The sequence below is a fragment of the Malaclemys terrapin genome, chromosome 19, assembly GCF_027887155.1.
Source record: "Malaclemys terrapin pileata isolate rMalTer1 chromosome 19, rMalTer1.hap1, whole genome shotgun sequence".
Classification (NCBI taxonomy): domain Eukaryota; kingdom Metazoa; phylum Chordata; order Testudines; family Emydidae; genus Malaclemys; species Malaclemys terrapin.
In genome coordinates this window covers 10341946-10369159 of record NC_071523.1, presented here as the reverse complement: position 1 = coordinate 10369159, position 27214 = coordinate 10341946, and the positions used below count along the sequence as shown (strand labels likewise).

General features: G+C 39.3%; 1 protein-coding gene across 6 annotated transcripts in view; it reads left to right on the top strand.

Moving 5' to 3' along the window:
* Positions 1–25905, top strand: part of VPS13D (vacuolar protein sorting 13 homolog D) — a 184441-nt gene extending 158536 nt beyond the window's left edge. For all 6 annotated transcript variants that reach the window (XM_054009135.1, XM_054009133.1, XM_054009132.1 and 3 more), the window contains 3 exons: positions 15175–15306; positions 22484–22724; positions 25410–25905. In XM_054009135.1, coding sequence (XP_053865110.1) covers positions 15175–15306; positions 22484–22724; positions 25410–25541 — 505 coding nt within the window. In that variant the 3' untranslated portion in view covers positions 25542–25905. The remainder of the gene's footprint in view (positions 1–15174; positions 15307–22483; positions 22725–25409) is intronic.
* The last annotated feature ends 1309 nt before the right edge of the window (positions 25906–27214 follow it).

The following is a 27214-nucleotide window of genomic DNA, read 5'->3' as shown; positions in this document are numbered from 1 at the left end:
TATTGGATTAGCTTAAAATGTTTTTTAAAGACACAAACTTGATTGTTTTCCCTCCTCATGGTGTCAGTATAGGGCAGAGTTGAGGTTGTTTAGGTGGGCATGTATAAAGTATCCAAAAATTCTCTTCCCCAATTTGATTGAGATAGTGAGCATTTTGGGGCAGAGAGCATTATAACCAAAGCTTGATTTTGCAATTTAAAATTTCTCATGGTCTTAGACCATAATTGGTCAAAAATTAGTCTTCAGAGAACTGTATATACACTATTTAAAAATCTGCACAGAACTGTTCTTATCTATGCAACATTACATGGGACATAAATGTTGCAAGCCTTTGACACATGGGTTTATTCCATTTGACACACATTACATTCCTAAATGGCAATCCTACCAAAAGAAGCCGCAAGTTCATTCCCCAATTGAAATCCGCATATGGGCTGTCCAGTTCAGTGTACTTTTGTGAACTGAATCCCCTTTTTATTTTATTCATTTAGATATGTATTAGTTAACCTAAAGTTACTGAATGGAATAGTTTTAAGAGAATAAAGATAGATTTGCACATTTCCAAAATCTTGCATATTTTGTCCTCATTTTTTATCAAATGTTTTTAGACACTAGAAAGTCTTAGCAAAGTAATACCTTATGCACTGTATGCATCTCTCTCCTGGTGTTTATCTAAACATTACAATTCCTTTTTTATCCGTTTTTCCCATGGAAGTCCTTTAGCTTCATGATGTCACTGTTATGGTGTATCTGAATAATAATCTTGTTACAAAAATATTTAGAAAAGGATGTAGATTTAAGTAGTCCAAGGGGATACAAATAATGAGAATTTTTCTCAGACAGGTACTATAGATAGTTTGGAATGGAAGCTATGTTGGCTCATACATTAACATCAGCAGAATAAACTGAAAAGTCAACAAGGATCATGGAATAAAGTATTCACAAATCTATTTATTACTTAGAATTAGGGTGAACAACTTAAAGCGTCTACACCCCAGGAATGAACAAAAGCTTTATTCAGAACAGACATCTGTAGGAATGTACACGGAAAAATCATCAGACTGCATTAAACCAGTCAGACTGGATCTCCAGAAGTGAAAACATTTACTGCTTATCCAGTGGTTTTTATAACTTTTGGCCCCCTGTCTAGTATTTTCAGTTTATAAAAATAGTTGAAAAGATTAAACTAGTGTTTAATGCAACAGGAAAACAATTAAAAAAAAAAAGTAAAAGAAAGCATAAAAGCAATCAACCACTTGCCAATGCAGTGGCTTTATGATGTAATATACAGAAATATCTTCTTTCTGTGCCAAGGGGTTCAAGTCTGGTACGGTATGTCTAGGGTAACTTCTTGAAGTTAGCTTTACTAATCTTGTACCAATAAAAGTTTTTAAAAAATTGTAGAAAATATGCGAGTAGCTTTCAGATTTATTGCATATAACTTAACTACGTAGATTATAGCCTCTGATAGAGATAGGTAAAGTATGTGGGACACACACAAGCCACTTTAAACTATAACAGTCTCCGTAAGCCCTAAAAAGAGAGAGTCAGATGTCTAATAGTTTTTAGTCCTTCTGTTTTTCTTTTTTACATTTTTGCTTCTGTGTGAGCCTTTGGAGCTACAGCTTCCACTTTTCTTTTTCCATTTACTTCCACGTGAATTATTTTGCTTGAGGTTAGTTGTGAGCACCTTAAAGGCTTCTCCGTACCCTACACCTCACGTCCCTTATCAGGAAGTGTCTTTTAACTCCAACAATAATAAAGCTTTTACTTGAAAAAGCATCTGAGAGTATCCAGGCACGCTTTTCCTTTCTTTTTTGTTCTTCCCTGCTCGGTGACCAGAAGACCACTATAAATCTGTTGGAGCTCTGGAAATATTTAGCATACGGCAAAGCCAAGCCCCATTATCCTCTTGTAATCAGTATAGTAAGCCACCATGTTTACTTTTTAGCCTTCATGTTCAGTGTATGCAGAAAGATTATAGCTATCGATTTAGATGCACTATCCGCAGAACTTAGTGGCATATGTTTTGTATAACCTGATTTTAATTTGTAGTGTGTTTTGCTGCTGTTTTAGCTCTGCTATTTTCAACATGAAACTTGAAATTATGTAAAAGGATATTTTTTAATTGACTTTAAGCACTGGGCAGAGATTTCTCTGATCAGATTTGTAAAAATCAGAAAAGGTTTTAGTGTTATGTTGGTTTGAAAGTTTTCCTGGTATTTCTGTAGCTGCACAGATCTCTGAAATGTCTTGGCCCAGAATTTCCGTGTGTGTGTGTGTTTTTAATTGGACTTGCTGAAAGGAGGTGCGTCTTCACTTTGTTTTTCTTTGGGGGTGAAGAGAAGGATGGCAGAGTTGTGTTTATGTGTATAAAGAGCAGTGTTTAAACCACTACTACTACAGTGGATGTATATGGACTTTCATAATACAAACTGACCATCGTCCAACTCCAGGCTTTGCTGCAGCAGCTCCTGGCCTGGGCCAGAGATTGAGGGCTAAGAACCCAAGGGAAATGTGATGGAGCAAGAGTCCGATATGATACACGGAGAGGGGAATAGGAGCAGGAAGGGACATGGAGTTTGGGAAGTGCAGGACTGGAGTATGTGGAAGGATGGCATGCAGCAATGCTCCCTGGTCTCCGAATGAGGTGGTAAGAGGAGGAAGCACATGTCAGGTGGGCAAGACAATGGCAGGGCATGGAAGGGAATGAGAGGTGCCAGGGGTCCTGGGCACATGTATGGGAGCATGGACGTAGAGCGGGTCCAGGGAACTAGTGTGTGGCGTAATGGGTGTGTGCGCAGGGAATCAGAAGTGGAGTGTACCTGGGGGAGCATGGAAGGAGGTGCACAGCACAGAAAGAGGACATGGATGGGGTTAGGGAACATGCAGACCAGGAACCCTGTCTGCCAACGTATGTACAGCCCCTAGCACAAAGGGATCCAGATCTCGCTTGGAAACTTGGCATTCTAACATAATATAAATAACAAAGGATTTTATGGCAGTGGAGACCTTGCTGAATCCTTTAACTGTTCATTTGCAGATATTGCACCAGCTGGAGGCAGTTTATATGTTTGTTTGTTTTTTGTAAAGAAAATGTATTATTGTTTTTGAGGTGTTAGTTGGAGTCCATTAAAACAATCTTTCAAGCTTAACTCTTGATAAAACTCTTAGTTTTTTGTATTGATCATGAAATTAAGATGAATGGAGTAAATGCAACTGAACAGAGCCTGAGTTCCCCACATTAGGAAAAAATCCCGAGGAACTCCCCTTGGGAGTAGATAGGCATAAAGATCATCACATCAGGTTCTCTGGAGCTCTTCCATAGCTTTAAAACTGGTCATTTTAAAACTATTAAATGTGGTGTTAGCCAGGTGACAATGTTTGCACTTCATAGGTTTCATGTTCATGTTTAAAAAAAGAAATTAGAGCAGTGCTTCAAAGATAATTTTCATGCTAATTAGTATATTATGCTGAATTATTCAAATTAATCTGTGTGCAGTAATATAGCTTTGGTGAAAGTTTAAGTGACAGTTTGGCAAGATATTGTGCTAACTTACTGGTTAGTCTGTTTAGCAGATCCTAGAATGAGATTTTTCTTTTTGTCATTAACAGCAAGTTTTTATGTTCAGTGCTAGTCCAGAGTCCGTATATGGGATCCCAGAGCCTGCTGGGATAGGGTTTTACACTTGTGCTGTCCTTTTGCCCTTCCATTGAACTCTTTTCATTTCAGTCATGAGCAAACAGTCAGTGCCTGAACTAACAACCCTGCAATCCTCCAAAGCACGCCTTGCTTACAGTACCAAACAAAGGGAGGCCCGCGTGGGCCGGCCCAAGCCAAGGAATGCAGCTTTGGGGTTCTGCTCCATAAATTTAACCAGCACGACAAAAAGGAGATAATATGAGCCTTCGTGATGATCTGAAAGGGGGAGGTTTGTGTCCCATTGATTGCGGTCTGGCCCATTGCCAGGCCCCGAGCCTGACCGACAGTTGAACCATATCGTTAAGGCGTGTAATACAGCTCAAGTCTTGTACGGCAGCCAATGAGTACATATCCAGAGGGCAAAAGTTTATAAAGAGTTGAGGCTGTCCTATTTAACCCTCTCACACTGCTTGTAATATATACTGCTGCCATTCAAAGTAGTCATATTGCTATTAAAAATGTAAACCTTCAGTTTTTTTCTTTAAAAAAAAAAGTGTCTGATCTCTGATACGCAGCAGATTTATAAAGTGATTTGAAAAAAAAAATGTAAAACTGATCCTTCAAAAAATTCCCAGCCTACTCTCCTTTTTCAGTCGTTCTTTATCCAAAGTCACTTTGAGAGTGTTTGTTCAGAGATATTTCCTGTTTTCTAGGTTGCCATGCAGGCTATTTCTTACCCTGATCTAACATCATCTAGTATAAGTGTTGGTATATTTTATAGGTAATTTTTCCACCTCATACTGCTAACATGTAGAAGGCCCCTTATTGTATTGCATGTTCTACCAGTTGATTTAAAGTGTTCCTTGCAACTGTAAATTTTAAAAGTCCCAGTCAACGTATTTAACATCTTTGCCCTTTTCTGTTTGTGTATCTTAGAGTTTTGTATAGCACCCATTGCTGTATCATCTGTAGCAGATTTAAAAAATATGTACACCAGGGTCTGGAGAAAAATACTGTTACAGCTTTATCGAGGAAATCCATTTTGTATGGCCTTTTAATTATATACAGTTTAGTATTTAGCCCTGTGTTCTGGTTGTAAGCCTGTTGGTTAGCTTACTTTCTCAAAAGGTTCTGCTTGCCCAAAGTATGAAGCTGTACAACAAAATAGTTTTCTTATTTAATGTAATTGAGTGATCACATGGTAGTTGTCATTACAAAGTGGCAATTCTTGGTATATGCTAACTTTTTAATGGTGAGCACTGTAGCAATTGTCATACTACAGAAGACTAATTCTCCAGCTAGTCCCGCATCCCACCTCTGAAGCGATCAATTCTAGAAGCTTCAGGAGTAAGGTGCAGTATTCCCACATTGTACCTAATTGTGAAATACTGTGCTATGGAGTGGGATTTCTCTGGCTTCAGGTTATCAGCTTGTGCCCTGAAACATAGGCCTTGTGATTTTTATCTTAGCTAAGGCAACTGCAGCACATTTTATTCAAATAAGTTTTAATCCTTTTTTGAATGTTCAGAGTTAAAAGTAAAGTCTTATACTTGCATACAAGATAGCAATGAGTTATCTGGCATTAGTGACTCATCCTACTAAGAATTAGGGCTATGTGTGATTTGCTTTAACCAGCATTTAAGAGTGAGACTGCAACTCTTTGCAGTCGAAGGCGGGAGAGGAGTAGTTTTCTCGGGCAGCAGAAATCAGTGATGTATTTGAATGAGGTAATTGTCAAAGTCCATCTGACTTTTTTTAAACAGGGGTGAGTGAAAGAGTTTTTCAGCATCTTACAAAATATCCTAATGAAACAACTACTGTGACATCAGCTATCCAGGCTGAAACTGGAAGCTAATAAAGGCTATAGAATATTTTCCATTTATTACGTTTTTTTTAAATGTCACATCTGTTAAAAATGACATTGTTATGCTAATACCATGGAACTAAATATTCAGACAGGGCGTGTATGCACGTACATGAATAGGGTATGAGTTAGGTAATTGCAAATGCATCCAGGCAGTTAGGCACACAGTTATTCAGTTTGCAAATGCAAGTTTTAGTTAGACTGTACAAATATCAGTTCTGATGTGGGTGCCACAGGTACCTCCATTCCTGTGGGCAGACCTGTTGCTTTCCTATTTTGAAATTTTGACCCTCAGGATCTGCCTTAAATTTATAAAGGCAAAATTTAAGTGCATTCACCTGACCCTTATTCAGTCTATTCAGAAGGTTTTACCTGGTCCCTGTATTAAAACACACAGGGCTTGTTTCCGATCTGATCTCACATAAAAAATAAGTGATGGAATGGTTACATCTTTGAGGAGCTGGCAAGAGCAGCCTTCATAATAAACAGTTGCTTCCCCAGGACACTACAGTCCTCCAAAAAGCATATTGAATCAGATAAAGGTCTTCCTCATCTGAGCTAGTAGATTCCCCAAAGGAGGAGTGATTTGACTGTAAGTGGGAGGTTTTAGTCCTAGGCGCTGTTTACCTGGCATGTTTTTGCCTGAAACGAGCATATTGGGAGCACATTTCACAAGTGCAATGCATTCCATGCATTTGCTGGAATAAACAACACATGTGAATCTCCTTCAGTGTGTAGTCAGTAGAGAGCTGTCTGGCTGCATGTGATTTTACACGTTTTTTCAGTTCACTCAGATATTCTATTGCCAAATCCAACATTGGATTTCATGTGCATTTGTAACACACTTTAAAGGCATCTGTGACCCTGAACTGGTGAATGAGTTACATTGTAGAGCTGTGACAACTCATCAGTTTGTTTGCAGGAGTTCATATAATCATCTTCTGTCCTCCTTGTTTGGGGTTTGCACCCCCGACACTAAAATTGGACAGGTGGCAGCTGTAACCGACCTTTAAACATTTAACACGAACTTTATCAGAACAGTCGCATCCAGTCAGGAGCTTTAAATTTGAGTAGGCCTGCGTGAAATTGGCCACAGTTGTCAAGATATTGATTCCTTCTCTCTGAGTTTCTCTTCTCCAGACCCCCTCCAGTCCAACTTGCACCCCTTGCACTTCACTGGAACCTTGCTTGCCAAGGTCTTTAATAACCTTTTACTAGCTAAAAGCTCAGAACCTGTATACCATCTTCAATCTCATTAACCAGTTGGCCGCCTGTGATACCATCAACATGCTCTTCTTGAAATCTTATCCTTCCTTGGCTTCCATGATTCTGCCCTCTCCCGGTTCTTTTCCTACCTCTCCAATCCCTTCTTCAATATGTCCTTCAGAGGATCCTCTTCTAACTTTCTGGGAGGGTTCCACAGGGCTTTGTCCTTAGTCCCTTTCTCTTCTCCCTCTGCCCCTCATTTCTGGGTAATCTCATTCACAGACACAAATTCAGTGCTCCTAATCAAGCCCAAGCTCTCCGCAATACCTCCTTTCTTATTCACTGGGGGTAACACCACCATCCTGCATGTTACTCAGACCTGTAACCTGGGTGTTATCTTTAACTCGAACTTCTCTCTAGGCCCTCACATCCAGGCTATGTCTAAATGTTGCCAGTTCTTGTCTAGATGATGAGTTAGTGCACAGCAAGCTGTGTGTGTGTGTGTGTGTGTGTGTGTGTGTGTGTGTGTGTAAATCTACAGCATTCCAGCGTGCTGCACGCTGCCAGCCCATGTAGACCCTATTGCTGCACAGGAAAAGATTCCTAGTGCACTTTGCGTCCTGCTGTTTCAAACTGCAGTAGGTCAGCACGCACTAGGGAACTTTTGGTGCACAGCAGCAGTGTGTGTGTGGCATGTTGGAGCACAGTCGATTTACACCCCAGCTTGCCACACGCTAACTTGTCATTTAGATGTGCCCTAAAATACAGCTTTTCTTATCCACACACACAGCTAAAACTCTTGTCCAACCTCTCATCATCTCGCATCTGAATGAAGCCTTGACGAACATTTTAACAAGTTGTTACTGCCTATATAAAAGTTTTTTTTAGCAGCCAAACAATTCTAGCTTCCATCAGTTCAGCACTTTTCGGGGTGCTTTATACATTTCATTCATCCAACACCATCTGGGATGGAAGTAAGAAATTGTCCCCATTTTATGGATCGTGAAAATAAGAGACATGGAGGTAAAGTGACTTGCCCAAGGCTACTGATGGCGTTAGCATCACAGCTTCCAGTCTTGTGTTCAGACCACTATGCACTCACTGCCTCTAATCACTGCATATTTTAAGAGAAAAGTTGCAGTAGTCTTCCTTCTCTTATCCTCCTCTGTTTTGTAAACACTGTAAAACACCTTTAGAAAAAGTACTTAATATGTTACGTGCACCAAACTCTTTCCACAGTTAAGTAGATCAACAAATTTAATGTTCTCTTTCTTCAAAACACCAGCAGTGATTGAATTGTTTCATGGACAGATTACCTGCCAAATTTCCTTTGTTTAAGCTGATGTTGTTTCATAATTATTTAAAGGGAAAAAAGAATTGTTCCCAGCCTGAAACTTTTCATGCCAAGTTACAGCCTGGAGCAGACTTCTTACAGATGAATTTTATACAAACGTGGAAAACAGGATTTACAATGGAAACATTGACAGGGCTTTAACTCTACCAGCACCAGTAAGTTACTGTTTTAATGAGGTACGGTGACTAGGCTGTTAAATTGGAAAACTGAAACACCTTTTTTAACATTGACATTGGTGACAGTTGCTTGCAGTTATGTTTTGGCATCAAGGAATAGATCTGGCTGAGGAAATTTATTACTGGTGGGAGCGTTGAAGAGCTTGATGGCTTCAAAGAGATTTGTTTTTAGGTGTTTGTCTCTGATTTATGTAGGACTATTTGTCAGATGGAAGAGAGCTACGGTCTTGTTCTAGGTGTTGCAGGGAAGGGTTTGGTAATAGGGAGGATTGGTAGGGTTTAGTGGTATATCCATTCCTAACTTTCTGTAACTTCCAGAGCAGTTTATCTAGATGAGTTTGTGGCTAACTGCCCCTGTGTGCTGGGTTTGGTGGTGTGCCATCCTCTTCTGACTGTGGATCAAATTCTGCATACAGCAGCATGTTCCAAATCCTAGAGTGTCTCAGATCATATTTGGGATTTGAATGGCTCCAAACTGCATTACATACTATTGCATGCACAATTCCATGAAGGGCCTGGCAGGTAAGGCACAAGTAGAGCCCAGCACAGAGGTATCTGGGCTTTAAGCCACTTTATGATGAAGAGCGAGAGAAAGTGTGTTTGGAAATCTGACTGGTAAGATTGAAAACAAGATAATCTGCCTCTTATCTTATCCCTTTCCGATATAAATTGGCAGAGGCAACCCCCCAAAACAGAAACAATCCTAGTGAATTTAATCTTCACACAGCTGCTACTCTGAAACACATAGTCCTTGTAAGCAATCATATTTGTTTATCCATTTATCTGTTGAGCTAACTGATTTTCACCTTAATGATTTTAATGCATTCATTTGAGAATTGCAGTGAAGTCCTCTGGAAATGTGTAAAATTGATATGTCCTCCAAGAGGAACTGTTGTCTTGAAAATGCTTGAAAAGAAGATTTGTCTTCTTGCAAAGCACTTGATGCAATAGCATCTTAAGTACTGTACACAGTGCCTAAATATGCAGAATTTGTGTCATTGCAGACACTAAGTCACAAATGTTATTAAGATCAGTGAAACTAGTAATCTGAGAACATGTTTTGGATCTCTTTAAATCTTGCAAATAAACTTAGTTCCTGGGTTATTCACGGAAATCCTTTTTAAAAACAAACAAACAAAAAAACCCTATTGAACAGATCAGGATATTTCTGTATACCGAGGAAAAGCTTATGATCTGTTGATTTAAAAATGTGTTTAACTGCTTTTAAATGGGACAACACGTGACAAGAGTGGCAGCTTTCTTACCAGGAAGACAGATTTAGAAAATCTCACGAGCTTTTGTTTCTTAGCAAGACCACAACTTACAATGCAGTGGTCTGTTTCCTTCTTACAATGGAAAGAGATGGAATTTGATTTTCTTACAACTACTGTGATACTTTGAATAACAACTCTTGATTGGGTGATGAGGAAATGGAAAGGTGCAACCCATTAGATATGCTGTAAACCAAGCTATGCTGTTTATCACCAAGTTCTTAAATAGCCCTCACCAGTGAGATATGTGAGTGCCTTGCTACAGTCACTGATCGATTTGCTTACTAAACCTTTTTAAAAAAACGTGAAGCCATTTTGGCTGACTCACAAAAAAAAAACCCTGCAGATTGTATAGCAGAAGACAACCAATTAACACAGCTACAATAATAAAAGCCTTACGGTTTTTAAACGTGTATAACAAATTGAAATAAGAATCTCAAGTGTCATGCTTTGTCTGAACAGTGAAGCACTGTACTGTGCGCCTCAACCTTCTGACACCATTCACAATCTTTCGGTCTCCATTGAGCAGCACTCTTTCCTGCTGTGACTAGTAGACATAAGGGCATTTCTCTCTTGTATTGCCTTTGTGTGCTTATTAAAAAAGAATCAGCAAATCTGTTGAGTGCATGTTTAATGGAACACAGATGTGGGCACACCACCGTTCATTCTGCTCTATAGATTTTCAGTTTTTTGTATTTCATCATTGGTGCTTTTTATTTACAGAACGTAACTTGAGACAGCAGAACAAATTGTAGATTTTAAAAAAAAAACCAACCCAAGTAGTGAGGAATGTTTTTAACTGTCCAGACCAAGCAAACCAGTTTGCCCAGGGCTGATGGACTAAGACAGTCAACACAATTGGTGTTAATATTAGTGGCACTTAATGAAAAGGCAGCTGACCTTCTTATCACCAAGAGGAGAATTACCTTTTATCACCAGGTTGAACATCTTAGCACCAAAAAAGCAATGAGGAACAGTAAATAAATCAGTTTAGTAGACACACTGTACTCCTAATTTCTTCCAGACTAACTCATAAATTGCCAAGAGTCTTTCAGAAAACACATTGCAATGCCTAGCACTTTTCTTCTGTTTCTCAGACCTGCTCCTAGGCCAGTCATTGGAAACCAGCACTCTCTGATGTCCTGAATAGTTGTGATTAGAAGGCCCTATTCTTTCCACTTCCCACAGCATTCTCACATGCCACCTTTCAGATGCCTCCAGACGCTGTGCTACAGAAGAGAAGTTGACAAAATATTAGTAAAAATGACATGATGGAGTGTTACTGGAAGAATATTTTATATTGAAAATGATTGGATACTTTGTTGCCCATTCCAGGGCAGGTGGATTAATGATCCATTATTCATTTCACTTTCCTGAATGCATAATGGAACAGTCTTTCATTGAAAAGTTAATTATTGACCTGTAGCTTAAATAGTTTAAACCTTTTGTTAAGAGTAAGCCAGTCACTCCTTAAATCTGTCACTACATAAGCATTTCTGAATCACTTGTCGCTACAGTCTCTAGGTGCTGCAGAAAGATTTAAGAGGCAGTGAGGGCTGCCAAGAAACAATAATTTCTCTGTTGTTCTGCTCTTTTAAATGTGGGCTATTCAGACACCCTGCTTTTTCTTTGAGGAGTGTGTGTGACAAAGAGGTGCGACAAACAGCAAGATGGAAAAATAGTGAAGGTGGAACTCTGCTTCCTATTGTGGAAGTGTGTTCTATAGCCTTCAAACATTTTGCATTTTCATTAAGAAAAACACACATTTTATTTAGTATTGCATTATAATTGTAGAAATTGGTGGTGATTTGCACATCTCACACATAGACTTCATCCACAGATCTAGAAGTACTTAACAATTAAGCCAACTATACCCCTATGAAGTTTTAGTATTCCTGTTCTACCTATGGGAAAACTGAGGGACAGAAGTTAAGTGACATGGCCAAGATCACAGGGTGAGCCAGTAGCAGAGATGGGACTAGAACCCAGGATTCCTAGTGTCCTGTTCTAACCACAGTTCTTCCCCTTTCACTTCCTTCTACATTGTCTTAACTGTCCACATATATGACACTTTTGAAATTCTCCACCAATTTTACCCTCTCATACTAGGCTCTTTAAGTAATTCTTCAGTAAATTAAAATCTTTGTTTAAGCACTTTAGGTCTGATCATTTAATACTCAGGCTACTCCAACTCAGACAGATGCTATTGATGAAAAATTACTGTTTGCTTCAAACATTTTATTTCACTCCTCTTAGTTTTCTGTAAATTTATATCAATAAATACATGGTCAGACCTGCAGTAAATATCTTGTACCATGCAGCCCTAAATCCTCACAGACCATTTTTGATTTAAATGTGCATAGTAATATAATTTTTAGTGATCTATATGCTAGAGATCTATATGAACTTAAAGGTTCTTTTTCGATAGGTTCAGGGTGAAGTAAAGGTCATCACTCTGTCATATACTAGTTTTCAACTTCTAAAGAACATAAGAATGGCCCTACTGGGTCAGATCAAGGGTTCATCTAGCCCAGTGTCCTGTCTTCCAGCAATGGCCAGTGCCAGGTGCCCCAGAGGAAATGAACAGAACAGGTAATCATCAAGTGATCCATCCCGTCGCCCATTCCCAGCTTCTGGCAAACAGAGGGGTGGTTGGAATAATTAGCTCTTATATAGCATTTACATCTTAAAAATGCTCTACAATCAGTCCTCTGAAAGTTATGTAAGATAAGTATGGACAGGTAGAAGTATCATGTGTTCTCAGATGGGGAAATAAGACATGGAAGAGTGTCTACAGTGTGTTCGGTGCAAGATCACACAGTGAGTTTGTGGCAGAGCCAAGATTAGGTGTTGTCTCCTAGTTCCCTACTCAGTCCACTTGGTGATACTGCTTCTTAGTTTTTTTATCTAGAGAAGTGATTTTTCATTCGCCAAAATCAAAAGCTGTGTGGCAACATGGCAAGAGAGGCTGAAAAACAAATGTTGTTGGTAGAGGGTATGTCTACACTAGAAACGCTACAGCAGCACAATTGCAGCAGTTCAGTGTAGACACTTCTGCCTGGTCTACACTAAAAAGTTAGGTTGACCTAGCTACATCACTGCAGGGTGTGTAGTTAAACTGACCTATCCCCCTGATATAGACAGTGCTAGGCGAAGGAAGAAATCTCCTGTCAACCTAGCAATCAAACTCTCAGGGACCTTCGCTAGCAGGAGAACTCCTCCCATCAGTGTTGGTCGTGTCTCTACACCGAAGTGCTACAGTGGCGCAGCTATAGCGTTTCAAGTGTAGACAAGCCCTTACTACAGCGATGGAAGAATTCTTCTCTCGACCTAGTGCTGTCTGGCTTAGGTTGGCTTAACTACTTCTTTTAGGGCTGTGGATTCTTTTCTTGATCTGAATTTTTGCAGTTGTAAGTCCCTGGAAGGATGAGAGAGATTGCGCAAACTTGGGAAGCAGATAAAATAAGAAGCCAATAACCAGTTTGTACCTGTTTTCTAATCTCTAATCCCTTCTTTCATATTCAACAATTCATTTTGTTTTGTAAAGTTGTGAAAACTGCTGTAAGGTGTGTGGGTGCAGGGTGGAAGAGTTGGGTCTTTAAAGCTGTCGAGAACGTGGTGCAGGGAGAGAAGGAAAATTCACACAAGGTTCACAAGTAAAATGTTCTGAGAAGCTGATGGATATGTCGTGATTTCTGCTTTAACCTTTATTTATTTAAGTTCTTTGGTTACAAACTAGCCTTCTTCACAGTTCCAGCTGCCTGGAAATAGGAGCATGCAAGAATTTTGATAAATGGATTAAAGTGCTGTCTAGTTTTACTTCTAAGTACCTGTCTGTCCCTTATGAAATGCTGTTTTATTACTTTACACCTTTGTAATTCATCCCTGCACCACCTCCAACAGCAGCACAAGGGGGGATATTTTATCTTTTTTTCTCCAGTGCAAGAAAGACCATTGCTGGGCACTAGTTATCTACAGGTTTCTAAACAACATACAGCACAGCAATTCCTAGGTAAATTAGATATAGCAACGTTTTTAGACAGCTACTAATAACAAAACTGTGGAAATGTCGGCTGGTTGTAGAGGCAACACTGGAAATTTTTAAGGATCACGGTTGTGGCCTTTGAGGCATTGCAGGTTGCCATTTTGTATGCTAATTCAGACGTTTGAATAGTACATCCTACACATCTGACATCTATCCTCTCCTTACCAGCACATCTTATTCCTGCATTTCAGGTGCAGACTTAAACAAATAGATCAGAGGTAAAAATAAACAAACAAAGCCTGCTAAAAGAGCCAATGGCATTTATGATAGTAGCCTGTTCTCTGCATTCCAAGGGATCGGGAAAGGGAGGTTTCCATTTCTTACTTCCACTGAGCCAGCTGAATGATACCATGCCACAGAGGCTACAAGAAAATAAAGCCACAGGAAGCAGCAATCGTCAAAGTGCTTAAAGTGAATTTAGTCACAATAAGTGACTCAATAAGTAAACAGTTACGGCAAATAAAGCCGTGACTCAAGTTAAAGGCAGCACATGAGGGACATATAGAAGATGACTTTTACTAGTAGCTGTAGCCAAGAAGAGTAGAGGCAGTAAAAATAATATAGTTTGCCATGATTAGAGTTAGTAGGCAGGGATGCCAAAAACTCAGAGGAAAGCAGAGTTGAAAAGTGTGTTCGTGTATGTGTGTGTATAGGGATAGGGTTGATGAAAAGGAAAAGCACTAAAGAAGTAACAAGACTCCAGAGAAAACATCTGCAAGAAGCAAAACTTAGAGGGCAAGTACTCTTGTGTGCTGTTGCCAAGCAGTTTAAGAAGTAAACGAGTTGTTATGTGGGATTTTCCCCCTCGTTAGATCAAAAGGACAACAGCAGTTCATTCAGCAGTGTCTGTAGAGAACATGAAGAGGGGAAGTAGGGTTCAATAATCAAAAATACTGCATTCGGCTATAAGTAGCCTCTTGAAAAATTAATAGTACTAGCTTGAAAGAGATCTCAACAGCAAGCAGCAATCTCAAAGTGGTGGGATTGGGAAGAGGCAAAGAATGAGGCAGGGGTGGGTATCCTGCAGCACAATTCTGCACATGTTGGTAGTGTCCCAAGTTTTAAAAGCATTCAGGATTTTTTTAAAGTAAAGATAGATACACTATAGTGCTGATACAGATACCAGTGGGTAGAGCATTAACATGTGCAGAGTACTTGTGGGTGTCTTACTTTTCAACCTATTGCCATCTTGTCCATCAACATGCAACCTTCTCCAACAAATACAATAACTGTCTGGATACACCACATGTGGATTCCTGTTTCTGGAAAAAAGGGTAAAAACCTTTATGTATTAATACATATTTTTATTAAAAATTTGTAGGCCATTGTGCTTCACAGTGCTTTTCCACATCAATTTCACCTGCTTTTTTTTCCAATTTCAGACCAGATTTCAATGGAAAATAGCGAAAAGAAGCATAAAGATCTGTGTCTACTAGAGAGACCCCCAGATAAAATATTATTATATTTATATGAAGGAGATACCAACAGAGATCTAAAAACTTAATGGCTTTTTCATGCCAAACCTTGCTTATAATATGACTTCTTATATTAAGTAAAGTTTCCAAGGGAAACTTAAAAGTCGCATTAAATCAGTTAATGTGTGTTTTGTTTGTAGGACGCAGGCCGAGAGAGTGAGAAAGCCACGCTGTTGTAGAGGCCCTCAAGGGCTATTGCCCCGGTATTCAGAAAGCCAGGCAGAAGGACAAGAGCAGCTATTCAAGCTGACAGACAACATCCAAGATGAGTTGTAAGTAATAACCCAGCAACTGCTGTGTTGCAATAGAATCATTGTATGAAAATACATTGTGTCTTTGTGATAGCCACTAAAAGCTTTTCTTATCCACGTCATCGATTTCTCTTGTTTTTGATGTACTGGAGGATATTTTTGGTGCTTGAGAACGTCCATCATCCCCTCCCTTCCAAGTGTGTTCACATGTTTTACAAATATCGTTTGATGTAGCCTCACAAAACCCTTATAAGTTAGCTCATTGTCATTATCTCTGATGCACAGATAAGGAAAATTGAGGCAATAAGATATTAAGTAATTAGTCCAAGGTGTGTCTCTCAGGCTATTGCAGAGCCAAGATTAGAACCCTTGTCTCTTGATGCCCAGTCTGAATTACATGGTCAGTCTCTCCCCCAACATTTACGAAAGAAGAAATCTGAGCAGTTAGGTTTCTAAATGATGTAGCAGTCTTGTTTAACTGCATGTTATCAGTCTCATTACTCTCATTTTGCTTTGAAAGAATAAAACAGTAACATTTTCCAAGAAGGTGAGGTTATAGAGAAATTATATCACTTGACATCTAGCCTTGTGCCTCAGTGTATCTAATCTGGTGGCACCATGACCTTCCCTGCCCTCTCCATTTTTGCATTCTCCCTACTACTATTCAAGTTGGGGGTCTAAGAGATTTGACAGCTGCTCTCCAGCAGCTGTGCGCACACCAGGGTTTTCTTGTTGGTTGTGCACTAGTGATCACTGTGTCTCTCGTGGGAAGTTCTGTTGTTTCAGTGGCTGTGAAACACACATGGACTGCGTGGACAGATTTTTCACTGTCAGGGGCCATAATCTGGCTTCTGCTGGGGGAAAATTGGGAAAAACTTGAGCTCTGAGATAGATTTAAATTTTGATATAGATTTTCCAAATAAGACTTTGATGAGTGAGGAAAGGGGGGAGGGTGGCGGGGGGGGTGCGCGAGCGCGCTACTAAATGAGCAAGTACATCAGTGAAATTAACAAAAATGTCTAACACAATTTCAGCTGTTGTATTGTTCATTCACTGTGACTTTCACCAACAGGAATATCACTCAACAAGAAAACGGTATCTCTTGTCATGGAAAACCAGTACAAAATTGTGCCTCTGACTTTTATCCTAGTATTGTAATTCAAAACAGATCTAAAGACCTGATTATTTGCATATTTTCCTTCAAAGTTTAATCCATAAAAGGGGGGGTATAATACCTTGCTCTACTGTTCTAACTAAATGTTTCCACATTTTTTTCCAGTTAGGCTCACTGTTTCACTTCTGGAAAATATTGTGTAATTACTTCCTGATGTAGTTAAAGCCCCATGAATTCTCCAGAGATCTGGTTGCTTCTACTTTGTTCTACTGGATCATGTTTCATTTAATTTTTCATTTTCTTTTATTAATTTGATTTTTTTAAAATCCTAGAAATGTAGGAATATAGAAAAAAACAAAACTGTCTTAGTTTTCAGCTCTTCTGTTGAAACTTTAAGCACAGAGGAGAGGATGTATGTTGTTGGCAAAAGAAAATGAGTAATGATGTGTGACTCAAACTTAGAACGTAATGTAAGGTTTAACTACAAATTTGCTAAAATGTCAGTGCTTCACCAGGAAATCACTGCCCTTGGTTTTCATACCTCTGTTCCTCAAAATACATCCCTTACACCTTGTAGAAAAATCGATAAAGATTAAATCTGGCCTGTTGTAAAAAGCATCATAGAAATTAATCGTCCGATTTTCTAAAGCGCTGGGCCTGAGAACATCAACGAACTCAAGGGAGCGCCTTATGCTGAGCACATTTGAAGATCGGGGCTTAAATATTCAGTAAACTGCAGCAAGAAAAAATAATTTCCTTTTATTGTCTGTTTGCTTTAGTTTAGACAATAGTCTTGCCATTTGGTGGGATTTTTTTCCCTCTGTAAAATAATTTGATTTATGGAATGTGACTTTAATTGATCAAGAGAAACTGATAAAATGAAGTAAATCCTTGTCAGTCAGAATATGGTTTTAGCATTCTATGTAATTGTGTAGCTTTCTATATATAGTAGAAATAATGATATAATAGTTTCTCATCAGATGGGCCACATTTTAACAGAGTTTGTCCCATGATTGTCTCCCCATGCCTTTGCAATTACACAGACCACCTCCTTTCCCATCTGAAATTTCATAACTTCCCTGTGGCAATTTCTTATATAGAATAATAACACTATGAATTTGTGTGTCTATTAGCTTCTTTTAATGCAGTTTAGTAGCTGGGAACAAGGAAAACCAGAACCATTTAGCCAGTAAATTCTGTGGGGACCACATTTTTGGAAACTTCTGACTGAAACCAGAGCACCTCACCGTGCCTCAGTTTACCTGTCTCTAAAATGGGTATAAAATATAGTACCTGTTTTGTCACAGTGGTGTGTTGTGAGGAGAAATTAGTATTCTGCCAGGCTCTAGTATCTGTTTAAGTCTCTAGTATCAACTTAAAATTAAAATTCCCATCACGCTTCTCAGAAAATTATGTAACAATTCTACTGTCTTAGCTGTAATGTCCTCTTAAAAATGATATATGGTAAAGATTTAAACATCTAAGGCTGTGAGAGCTACTGCTGTTGAACAGTATAGTACAGTGGTGGGCAACCTGCGGCCCACAAGCGTAATCTGCTGGCGGGCCATGAGACAGTTTGTTTACACTGACTGTCCACAGGCACCCACCACTGGTATAGTAGTATAGCAGATAAATGAAAGTTGGGATTGTTAACTAGAAATAGTAAGTTAAACAAGCCTCTGAGAAGAATTTTATCAGTCAGGTTCTGGGAACAGCAACATATAAACTGACAGTATGGTCATTTTATTTCATAACTGAATTGAGAGGCACTAGATCAGGGGAGCTGGTTGAATTTAAAAAAAAAAAAAAAAAAAAAAAAGTTTGTCAAGCAAAGAGTGTTAGGAATACAATGGCCTATGTACATATTACATAGAACTAAAGCAAGATGGATTTAATTTGACAATCTATATATTAATCAGACTAGTTTCAAAGGTCTTTACCTATCTGCTAAATGGCACACCTGTAGTCAAAACAGTAGAATAGATACATATGATAACTAATGCACTTAGTGTTTGAAACATCAACAGCTTTTAAATCAAAAAAAAAAAAGAAAGAAAGAAAAACCCTAAAGACAAGGTGTGGCGAGACTTCTCCTTAATCATAACATCTGGGTTTACAATGACAAGAAGCTCTATGAATTGTCATGACTAGGAAACACAAAGGCATGAGGGGAAAAGACAAAGAGTTAAGTGTACAATACAGAAGTCAAGTATCAGGGGGTAGCCGTGTTAGTCTGTATCTACAAAAACAACAAAGAGTCTGGTGGCACCTTAAAGACTAACAGATTTATTTGGGCATAAGCTTTCGTGAGTATAAACCTCACTTCTTCGATACAGAAGAACTCTCTTGGAGTAAGCTAGTAATAGAAAGGATTTGTTGAAGATTATTGGCATGATTCTTTCAATCAGAAACCGATGGTGGTATTATTTGTGTTACCATAGCAGTTTGGAGCCCTAGCCATTTTATTGAGGGGTGAGGAGAAATCTGATTAACTGACCCTGCTGGATGTGTTGGTATTAAAATCCTCTTTGATAACCAGTGGTTCGGTCAGATGTAGATTGGTATATTGTGCAAAATGCTTCTCAAATGGTGGACCTGATGAGTTTCGCAGCCAATAACTAAAGCCGATTAGTAACTGGATTTTCTGTTCCATGAAAGATTTTGAAATTTTGAAATGTTTTTCACTTCATAATAGGAAAAAAAAAATTCTCAAAATGTTTCCCAGAATGGCTGCCTGACTCCGTGGACACCAGGAGGGCATCGCTGGGGAGCCAGCCAGGCAGGGAATCAGCCACCTCGGTCCCTGGCTGTCTGTGGCAGCCTGCCAGGTGAGCGGCTAAGGAGCCAGAGTTTGCCCAGCAGATTGTCCCAGAGCTAGGGACCATGGGAGCTCGGGCTGCCAGCAAGCTTGGGTGCCAAGGACTTCCAGGTTCTTGGCTCCTTGTCAGTCCAAGTTGACAAGGAGCTGGGAGTTCTGGTTCCCCAGCAGGCTGCTGAGGTACCAGCAACCAGGTTTCAAAACCTGAGTAGCAGGCAGGGTTCCATGAGAAACCTGCCTGGTTTCTACTGGAATGTCATCAAAATCGACATGTTCCTGCGGAACATTTCAATTCCAATGAATTGGCATTTTCCGTACAAAAATTTCCACCCAGTTCTACCAATAACATTTATCAGAAATTCAGGAACTCCTTCCACTGGCTGTGCCCTCCAACCCCTTTGGTATTTCTCTCCTTACACTGAACAGTCTGTGAAAGAAGAACTTCCAAGAACATGCGACAGTGAGTTTCTCTGCATCTTCCTGCCACTGCCAGTAATGGCAAGAGGTGTGGAACCTGTCCTGCAATAGATTGAGAACTAGTTAAAAGACAGGGAACAAAGGGTAGGAATAAATGGTAAATTTTCAGAATGGAGAGGGGTAACTAGTGGTGTTCCCCAAGGGTCAGTCCTAGGACCAAGCCTATTCAACTTATTCATAAATGATCTGGAGAAAGGGGAAAACCGTGAGGTGGCAAAGTCTGCAGATGATACTAAACTGCTCAAGATAGTTAAGACCAAAGCAGACTGTGAAGAACTTCAAAAAGATCTCACAAAACTAAGTGATTGGGCAACAAAATGGCAAATGAAATTTAATGTGGATAAATGTAAAGTAATGCACTTTGGAAAAAATAACCCCAACTATACATACAATATGATGGGGGCTAATTTAGCTACAACAAATCAGGAAAGAGATCTTGGAGTCATTGTGGATAGTTCTCTGAAGACATCCGTGCAGTGGCAGTCAAAAAAGCAAACAGGATGTTAGGAGTGATTAAAAAAGGGATAGAGAATAAGACGGAAAATATCTTATTGCCCTTATATAAATCCATAGTACGCCCACATCTTGAATACTGCGTACATCTCCTCATCTCAAAAAAGATATACCGGCCTTAGAAAAGGTTCAGAGAAGGGCAACTAAAAATGATTAGGGGGTTGGAATGGGTTCCATATGAGGAGAGATTAAAGAGGCTAGGACTTTTCAGCTTGGAAAAGAGGAGACTAAGGGGGGATAGGATAGAGGTATATAAAATCATGAGTGGTGTGGAGAAAGTGAATAAGGAAAAGTTATTTACTTGTTCCCATAATATAAGAACTAGGGGCCACCAAATGAAATTAATGGGCAGCAGGTTTAAAACAAATAAAAGAAAGTTCTTCTTCACACAGCGCACAGTCAATCTGTGGAACTCTTTGCCTGAGGAGGCTGTGAAGGCTAGGCCTATAACAGGGTTTAAAAGAGAACTAGATAAATTTTGAGGAGGTTAACTCCATTAATGGCTATTAGCCAGGATGGTAAAGGAATGATATCCCTAGCCTCTGTTTGTCAGAGGGTGGAAATGGATGGCAGGAGAGAGATTACTTGATCATTACCTGTTAGTTTCACTCCCTCTGGGGCACCTGGCATTGGCCACTGTCGGCAGACAGGATACTGGGCTGGATGGACGGGGCCATTCTTATGTTCTTATCATCTGCTCATCTTTGAGACATCACATCAGCAGGCTCATGCTGTGGTTGTCACATGTTGGCACACAGTGTGGATCTGCAGAAACAGTGCCTGCAGAGAACACTTAGTTGGTAAGGAGAATAGGACAGGTAACACAAAGTTGTCAGTTTCATTTGAATAACATCATCATCTCTGAAAAATTGCAATAGGCCTCTCAAGTTGTAACCATTTGGAGGAGGGAGATTTAAAAATAACGGAGTGAGAATGTTAATTGTTGCTATGCATAATAATTTTCAAACTGCCTAATAATTGATCTAAAGGAGTAGTATCTCCTTCCTGCAGGCATGTTTCCTACACTAGTGAATTACTGACAGTGCAGGAATAACACTAAAAATTCCATTTAGCACTCTCATTTAATAGTGTGAATAGAGAAACTAAATACATATTTAAATTTGTAAAATATCCCATTAGTGTTCAGGTTTGTTTGGTGGCTCGAAATGTTGTGTGTGTATATATAAAATATTTCACTTTTGAATTGTCATTGTTTTTACATTGATCTTTTCAGACAGTATAATTCTCTAAATCTCCTTCATTCCCCCTATACTCCCTCCCATATTCATCACTCAAACTAACTAATCTCTCTGGGAAACCCTCCTGCTTGCTGCTTAACCTTTCACCCCCAATGTTAAACAGCTAATTTCTCTTCTCTAGCTACTGGTCAGGCAGCAGTTTAATGTTTTTGTTTTTGTTTTTGTTTTTGTTCTGAAGAAAGGAAAGTGAAGCACTGTAGTTTGTAATGTATCATGAGAGACCGTCTTGCGGTTTCATTAATACATTCCAACACACCTTTCATCAGAGTAGATTTACAAACAATTTCAATTTAAAGAATTTGTCAGCAATAAAATTGGCTTTAAACAAACAAACGAACAAACCACCACGTCTCCATGCTGGGGAAATTTCTTGTGTGGTTTGAAAGGTAGGGTAGTGACTCAGTCGAACCCCCCACTAAACGATATTTATTAACAGAATGCTCCCAGCTACCTATGTCATGGGGTGATTGCATCTCTACCCTTTCCTCTCTTCTTAGTCCTCTCCTACTGACATAAATATAAAAAAAATCACACCCCTAACCAACAGAGTTACGGCAGTAAAACTTGGTATGCTATGTGCTCACTCCAGTCTCACTGCCTTGCTTTCTTATCCTTCTGTTCCATGTCACTTCTAACGCTATGCTTTCTTTGGTTTTTGAGTGAGACTATCGTATACCTGATGTTTTGTTTGATCTAGAGTTAACTCTGTAACTCTGCCTATTTTGTAGCCCTCCTCTCCAAAGCTAGAAAGGCTACAAAACGGGCACTTTAATATTAATATTACGCTTATTGTGCCAGCGTGACTGTTTGGGGCATGTTTATTTTTGATGAACGGATAAAAAAACATTTGCATCCTAAGGTCACAGCACTATCTCTGCTGCAGTTCATTTTCCTGGTAGGTTTTCAGAGGTCACACAGGGAGTAGCAAGCACAAGAACAGAATAGTCTCCCTCCCAACTGTGTTTTACAAATAAGATGATGTAAAACACCACGGACTTATCTTTCTGGTTTTTGCAGTTTCATAGCGGTGGAGAACACAGACAGCTATTGTGTTCTTATTTCATCCAAAGCTGTTTATTTCCTGAAGAGTGGGGATTATGTCGACAGAGAGGCCATCTTCTTGGAAGTCAAATACGATCATCTCTACCACTGCCTCATTTCAAAGGACCACGGGAAGGTCTATGTACAGCTGACAAAGAAAGCTGTGAATACAAGTAGCGGTGTAGCAATACCAGGCCCATCACAGCAGAAACCTATGGTGAGGACCCAGCACTTACTCTTCTATTCATATTATGTTTTTTTGCTTTCTATATTGCAATAGTCAAATACTTTGTCATCATTGGTATACCATCTTCTATGCCATTTAATTATGAAAATGTCATTCAACCGGCAGTGAAAGTAGACACTGTAGTCTTTTTTTTTTATGGTGTTTTGCCCATCTGTGAGGGAGACCTGGGTGCAGAAGTGATCGCGGTACTTTTGTTCTTTAAGCTCAAGAGAGAAAGATCAAGGCAAATCCAGCAGCTCCCTGAATAAGGGAAGGTATCACTGACAGATATGGAGACTGTGTTCCACTTCCCTAGACAAGAAATCCAATCAGAATGATAGACGGGGCATTACCCAGAATGATATTACTAAGGGTGGAATCTAATTAAAAAAAAAAAAAAATTTTCAGAAGCCTGACCCAGTATTCCTTTGTTTAATGGAATATCCATCACGCTGTTTTACAGTGTTGTCTGCTCTTCCTCACCTTGTAGTAGCAAAATATTCTCTCCAATCTCATGATATTTATTCCATGTGTATAGTAAAAATTAATCTTTGTAATGTAGACAGATCAAAAATAGCAGAGCTCTCAGTTCTAATCTAACTGGAGTTACTGATGTAAGTATTACGGTAGCACCTAGAGACGTGAGCAGAGATCAGTGTCCCGTACCTGCCCCAAAGCACTTACATTCTAAATAGAAAAGAGACAGAAAAGATAGGAGGGGTAAAATGACTGGCCCCAAAGTACTTGTATGGCCCATCTCTCTCCCTCCAGTGCAAATAGCATACCTAATATCTGTAGGTGTCTGCCTGTCTGTCTCTTTGAGCCAAGTTCCATGTAAATAATTAAAATACTGTTGCTCAGAGTATCTCAGAACCCTTTTACAAACATTAATTCACTCAACTTCAGCACTGAGCTAGGTAAGGAAATCTCTACTTTAGAGATAGGGGAAAATGATGAGTAAGTGGTACACCTGGGAACAGAAACTGAGTCCCAATTTCTAGTTTTCTACTTAACACTAGGGTCACGTCTTCACTACCCGCCCAGATTGGCGGGTAGAAATCGATCTCTCAGGGATCGATTTACCGCATCTCATCTAGACGCGATAAATCGATTCCCGAATCGACGCACGTACTCCACCTCATCAGGAGGAGTAAGCGGCGTCGATGGGAGAGTCGCGGCGGTCCATTTGCCGCCATCCTCACAGTGGGGTAAGTCAAATAGAATACTTCGACTTCAACTACGCTATTCGCGTAGCTGAAGTTTGCGTTGTGACGTGCAGTCAATATGGTTTTATAAAAACATGATAATAAGTGAATATAATGTAACCGGGATAGATTTAGAAAAATATGGTAATAAGTGAATATAACGTAACTGGGATATACTTCATGCAAAAGGTCTCTTGTAAGGTATCATTACAAAGCTTATAATCTACTGAGTGATCATCCAATTTGTATAAATGTACCACTCTCGTATCCAAAACTAGAAATATAAAATATAACGCTGAGGGCCTATTGTAATTATGTAAAGTGTGGGGGCCATTAATGATGGTTTGGCATCTTGATGACTCCCATTGTCTGCAGATGGCTGTGTTTACCTGTGAGTCTTCCTATATATGTGTGTGCTGGCAAGTGGGTAATGAAGTCTTGCAGTGACATGTGATCATGTCACCTGAACTGGAATCCATCTTTAACCTGGTGCTTTTCCAGTGAGGGGGGGGGGGGTGGAAACCCAGAGGGACAAAGGGTTCCCACCTTATGCAAAAGATATATAAAGGGGTGGACGAGAACAGAGAGAGAGGAGCCATCATGAAGAATCCCCTAGCTATCACCTGAGCTGCAACAAGAGCTGTACCAGGGGAAAGAATTGTGTCCAGGCCTGGAAGGTGTCCAGTCTGATAAAAAACTTACTGAAGCATCTCTGAGGGTGAGATTATCTGTATTCAGTTTGATTAGGCATAGATTTGCGCATTTTATTTTATTTTGCTTGGTGACTTACTTTGTTCTGACTGTTACTACTTGGAACCACTTAAATCCTACTGTCTGTATTTAATAAAATCACTTTTTATTTAGTAATTTGCTCAGAGTATGTATTAATACCTGGGGGAGCAAACAACTGTGCATCTCTCTCCATCAGTGTTATAGAGGGCGAACAATTTATGAGTTTGCTCTGCATAAGCTTTATGCAGGGTAAAATGGATTTATCTGGGTTTAGACCCCATTGGGAGTTGGGCATCTGAGTGCTAAAGACAAGCACACTACTGTGAGCTGTTTTCAGGTAAACTTCCAGCTTTGGGGCAAGTGATTCAGATCCTGGGTCCATGTTGGAGCAGATGGGAGAGCCTGGCTCAGCAAGACAGGGTGTTGGAGTCCTGAGCTGGCAGGGAAAACAGGAGCAGAGGTAGTCTTTTGCACATCAGGTGGCAGCTCCCAAGGGGGTTTCTGTGATCCAACCCGTCACATGCGTATCTTACATCCCCCCCCCCAACCCCCTCAGTGTAGACCAGCCCTAGGTAGGACTACCTCTTAAAGTAACCAGCCTGGTCATTGCAGGTAGATGACAGATTTGATAACTGCAGATAGTTACTTTAAGTGGATTTTTTTTTATCTTCACAGCGGTATTAAAATTTCCCACTACTTTAAACACTGCTGTATGTATAATAAACTTTTATTTGTGCAGGTCCATGTGAAGTCTGAAGTTTTAGCAGTAAAGTTATCTCAAGAAATAAACTATGCAAAGAGCCTGTATTATGAGCAACAACTTATGCTAAGACTCAGTGAAAACCAAGAAGAATTGGAGCTGGACTCCTGAAACCAAATTTCCCTAACACCATCGCAAGTACTAATCCAGGGGATAAAGGTATTCTGTCTCCAAAATAAAATGAAAGAACAAAAATTGATTGGTGGAAAGTGTATTCTGTAATTGAAGAACATAGTGCACTGGAAACAAATGAATGCAATTAGAGCATTTGCTGTGTGGAATTATTTTGTTTATGAAAGAACAATTTTTTTTAAAGTGTTTATTGAATAACAGACATTTGAAATATTATGGGAGAAGTTCTGTATTTTGCTAACGTGTATATATATATATACAACTGTTTGTAAATAAGGAAGTACAAAATAGTTTGTGGGTCTGTATAAAGGTCTGTTTACTGTAAAAAAAAAAAAAAAAAAAAAAAAAAAAAATTAAAGAAGTTCTATTGAGTCATATTGCACTAATTGAAACTGTACATTCTCTCTAGAAAGCTATTCTTAAGAGTGAAGGAATGTAGTTGTAATATAAAGACATTCATTTGTCTTCTGTGGAGTTGTATTGTGGGCGGTTAAAGAATCTTATCATAAGGGTGCACTTTTTTGAATTTCAGGACCCTGGGTGCAATTTAAAGCAGATGCTTAAAGTGCTCTGCCAGAAGTTCACTTCATTTTTTACACCAGATTCATAATACTTTTGTGAATCTGTTTACTCGAGTAGAGTGGTAGGGCTTACTGGGTCACATAGTTTAACGGCACTCTTCAGTATTAAAAACAGAGATCATTTTTTGCAAAATGATTGCTTAGTTTTCAGAAAAATAACCACACCCTGTTCAGAGCTGTATTGTAGACAGATATCATCCAGTTGCTGGGGACATTGGCAAGATATTTTAAAAGGACAAAACTTGAAATCTTAATTTACTGGTTTCACACACGCTTCCTCCACCACCCCTTGATTTAATAAGTGTGATTTAATATGTTAGTTTGTTAGTTGTTATTGTAGGGCTGCTCATAAGTGTTAGGCAGCTGGCACAGATTTGAGTTGATTTGAAAAATCACTGCATCATTTGTTTTGGAATCTTAAAAAATGCACCTCCTAATTCAACTTTTTGAATAGATACAGTATTGAGAGACAGAGGTACTTGACATCAAATGTCGGACTCATTAACCTTGACAGTGTTCCCTTACCAAAAGTAGAGTGTGATCTCATAGAGATAGACTTGGAGGAAAGATGGTGGCTTGTCCCGTAATACAAAGAAACTAGGAAAATTGACTTTATCTGTAATGGAGTTAAGTCTTATTTTGTAAGTTTTTTCAATTAAAAAAAATATAAGGAATATCTTGCGGTTTACTTTTTTTTTTTAATGGTGCTGTTGGGCTCTTTGTCTCTCTGAAAGTGGTTTTCAATTGCAATGACTTCCTGCCTGCAACATGGCATCTGCTGTGTAAGTTTCAATCATGGGATATGCTATTGCCACAAAATTACCGAGTAATGTGTTGCGGATTTCAGCAGGTTTTCCCAACATGCATACTTTTTTGTAAACTTTGGATTAGAAATACACAGTCCATTAAAGTTTTACTCTTGAATTCACTTATTTGTCAAGTTCTTAAATAAAGGCACACGGTAAGAATATTTTTAAATTTAAGGCTAGAGTAAAACAATTTGTAATACGTGAAATGCAGAGGTTCAGTGTGTAAGGAGAAGCTGTGATGATCAGTTGATGTTGTGGTCTA